Source organism: Poecilia reticulata, linkage group LG8, assembly GCF_000633615.1.
Source record: "Poecilia reticulata strain Guanapo linkage group LG8, Guppy_female_1.0+MT, whole genome shotgun sequence".
Lineage (NCBI taxonomy): Eukaryota > Metazoa > Chordata > Actinopteri > Cyprinodontiformes > Poeciliidae > Poecilia > Poecilia reticulata.
Genome location: NC_024338.1, coordinates 25,211,546 through 25,213,140, shown reverse-complemented (window position 1 = coordinate 25,213,140; position 1,595 = coordinate 25,211,546). Strand labels below are relative to the sequence as shown.

Below are 1,595 nucleotides of genomic sequence, written 5' to 3'. Positions count from 1 at the left end.
TGTAGATAGCCTGTTGCTTATTTTACAATGGAAGGGGCCTCGAGGGCAGAGGGATCTGGACTGGTCTCTTTCACAGTTTTGAGGAGACAGCATTTTACTTCTAGGTGTTCTTAAAGGGGCAGTATTATGTAAAATCAACGTTTTTCAGCTCTACATCGTGTTATAATGTCATTCCCTCATCAAAGTGTTGCCTTGATTCGTTTATGCATGTTTGAGAAATCCTTTAGTCTCCGTGGCAACCATTCAGCTGTGCAAAATGCCTGGGTGGACCTAGCTCCGCCTTCAAGGCAGCTCTGTTTTCAGGTTTCCAAGCTTCCATTTCACAGAACAGCTCCACTCAAATCCTTTAGACTAGCCAGCAGGAATTAGCCACTGCTGCGGTCATTATTCGAGCTACTTCTCAATGATACAAACTGATATAAACTTTGTTATGGGGTTAGCAGTGGAGCGACGTTGTGATGACTTCCTGAAGGCGGAGTTTCAGAAAGAGCAGGAGTTTTTAAAGAGACAGAGGTCCAATTTCAATACATTAAATTGCAAAGTCAAATTTTGTTCAAGTCATATTTGATATATATATATTATTTTAACACAAAAAACAGTAACATAGTTACTTAGCTGTGCTATAAAATGGTGTTATATTCCTGGAAAATACATAATACTGCCTCTTTAAATTTGCTGTTTATATGTGAGAAATTTGCTCCATACTCCAACACTTGTACTTCGCTGCTGTCCTGTGTTTTATGTACAGAATAAACAGGGTTTCACGGCACTCTTCCTTCACGTTTACAGAGCTCAGGCGGGATTTGGGTCAAGTCACTGGAGTGCGCTCCTCCACAACCCGCTCCTTGCTGCTGGACTTCAGACAGCATGCTCATCCTCTTTCCCCTCGCCGGCCACTGCACCGTCCATACCAGGCCACAGATCCATATTTCTGCGCAGAGAGGTGAGCACCTGTACCTGCAGGTTGGAGACAGGCTCAGGGGAGGCAGCTAAGGCCGCCGTGGCCATGGTGCGGTTCAGGAGAGGGTTGGGAGGGTTGCTGCTCGGCGGGTGTGTCGCCTTCCAGTAGGCCTCCAGGTAGTCTGCAAGGTGTTCGCATGCGTCCTCCAGCTGGTTCTCATCCAGGATGATGTCAAACAGCTCCTGTGAAGTTATTCATTTTAAAGAGTCAAAATCTACAGCAACCATCACAAATTTACAGATTACACCCACAGCAATCTGAAGAGGGTCAAATTATACACACAGGTAGCACTCACAATACTAGTTACCAGTGGTGGGCAGATAAAGGTTTTGCTATGACGCTTTAGTGCTGATGCTATGCTAACTTTAGAAAAGGGCTATGCTATCTTTCTTTAAAGTTGCAGTATGTACATTCTATTTATTTTTTAAAAATATGCTTTTTACATGTTTGTTTAAATTATCATTATGTTGTAAAAAACGTATTTTCTTTTCCCAGAAAAATGTTTTTCAGGAAGAAGAACATGTTTTATAAAGCTACATACTGCACCTTTAAGGCTGGAGTATGCAACTTTTGTTAAAAAACAACAAAGCGCTTTTTACATATTTTTCTTAAAATTATCATTATATTGTAAAAA

The 1,595-nt window shown here is 41.7% G+C and overlaps 1 protein-coding gene across 6 annotated transcripts in view; it reads right to left on the bottom strand.

The window, feature by feature from the left end:
- cacnb1 (calcium channel, voltage-dependent, beta 1 subunit) overlaps positions 1-1,595 on the bottom strand; it is a 45,073-nt gene that overhangs the window by 3,719 nt on the left and 39,759 nt on the right. For 5 of the 6 annotated variants that reach the window (XM_008416968.2, XM_008416970.2, XM_008416971.2 and 2 more), the window contains one exon: positions 958-1,143. In XM_008416968.2, coding sequence (XP_008415190.1) covers positions 958-1,143 — 186 coding nt within the window. Of the gene's footprint in view, positions 1-596; positions 1,144-1,595 lie in introns of those variants that run through there. The other variant, XM_008416974.2, reaches the window with a different exon arrangement.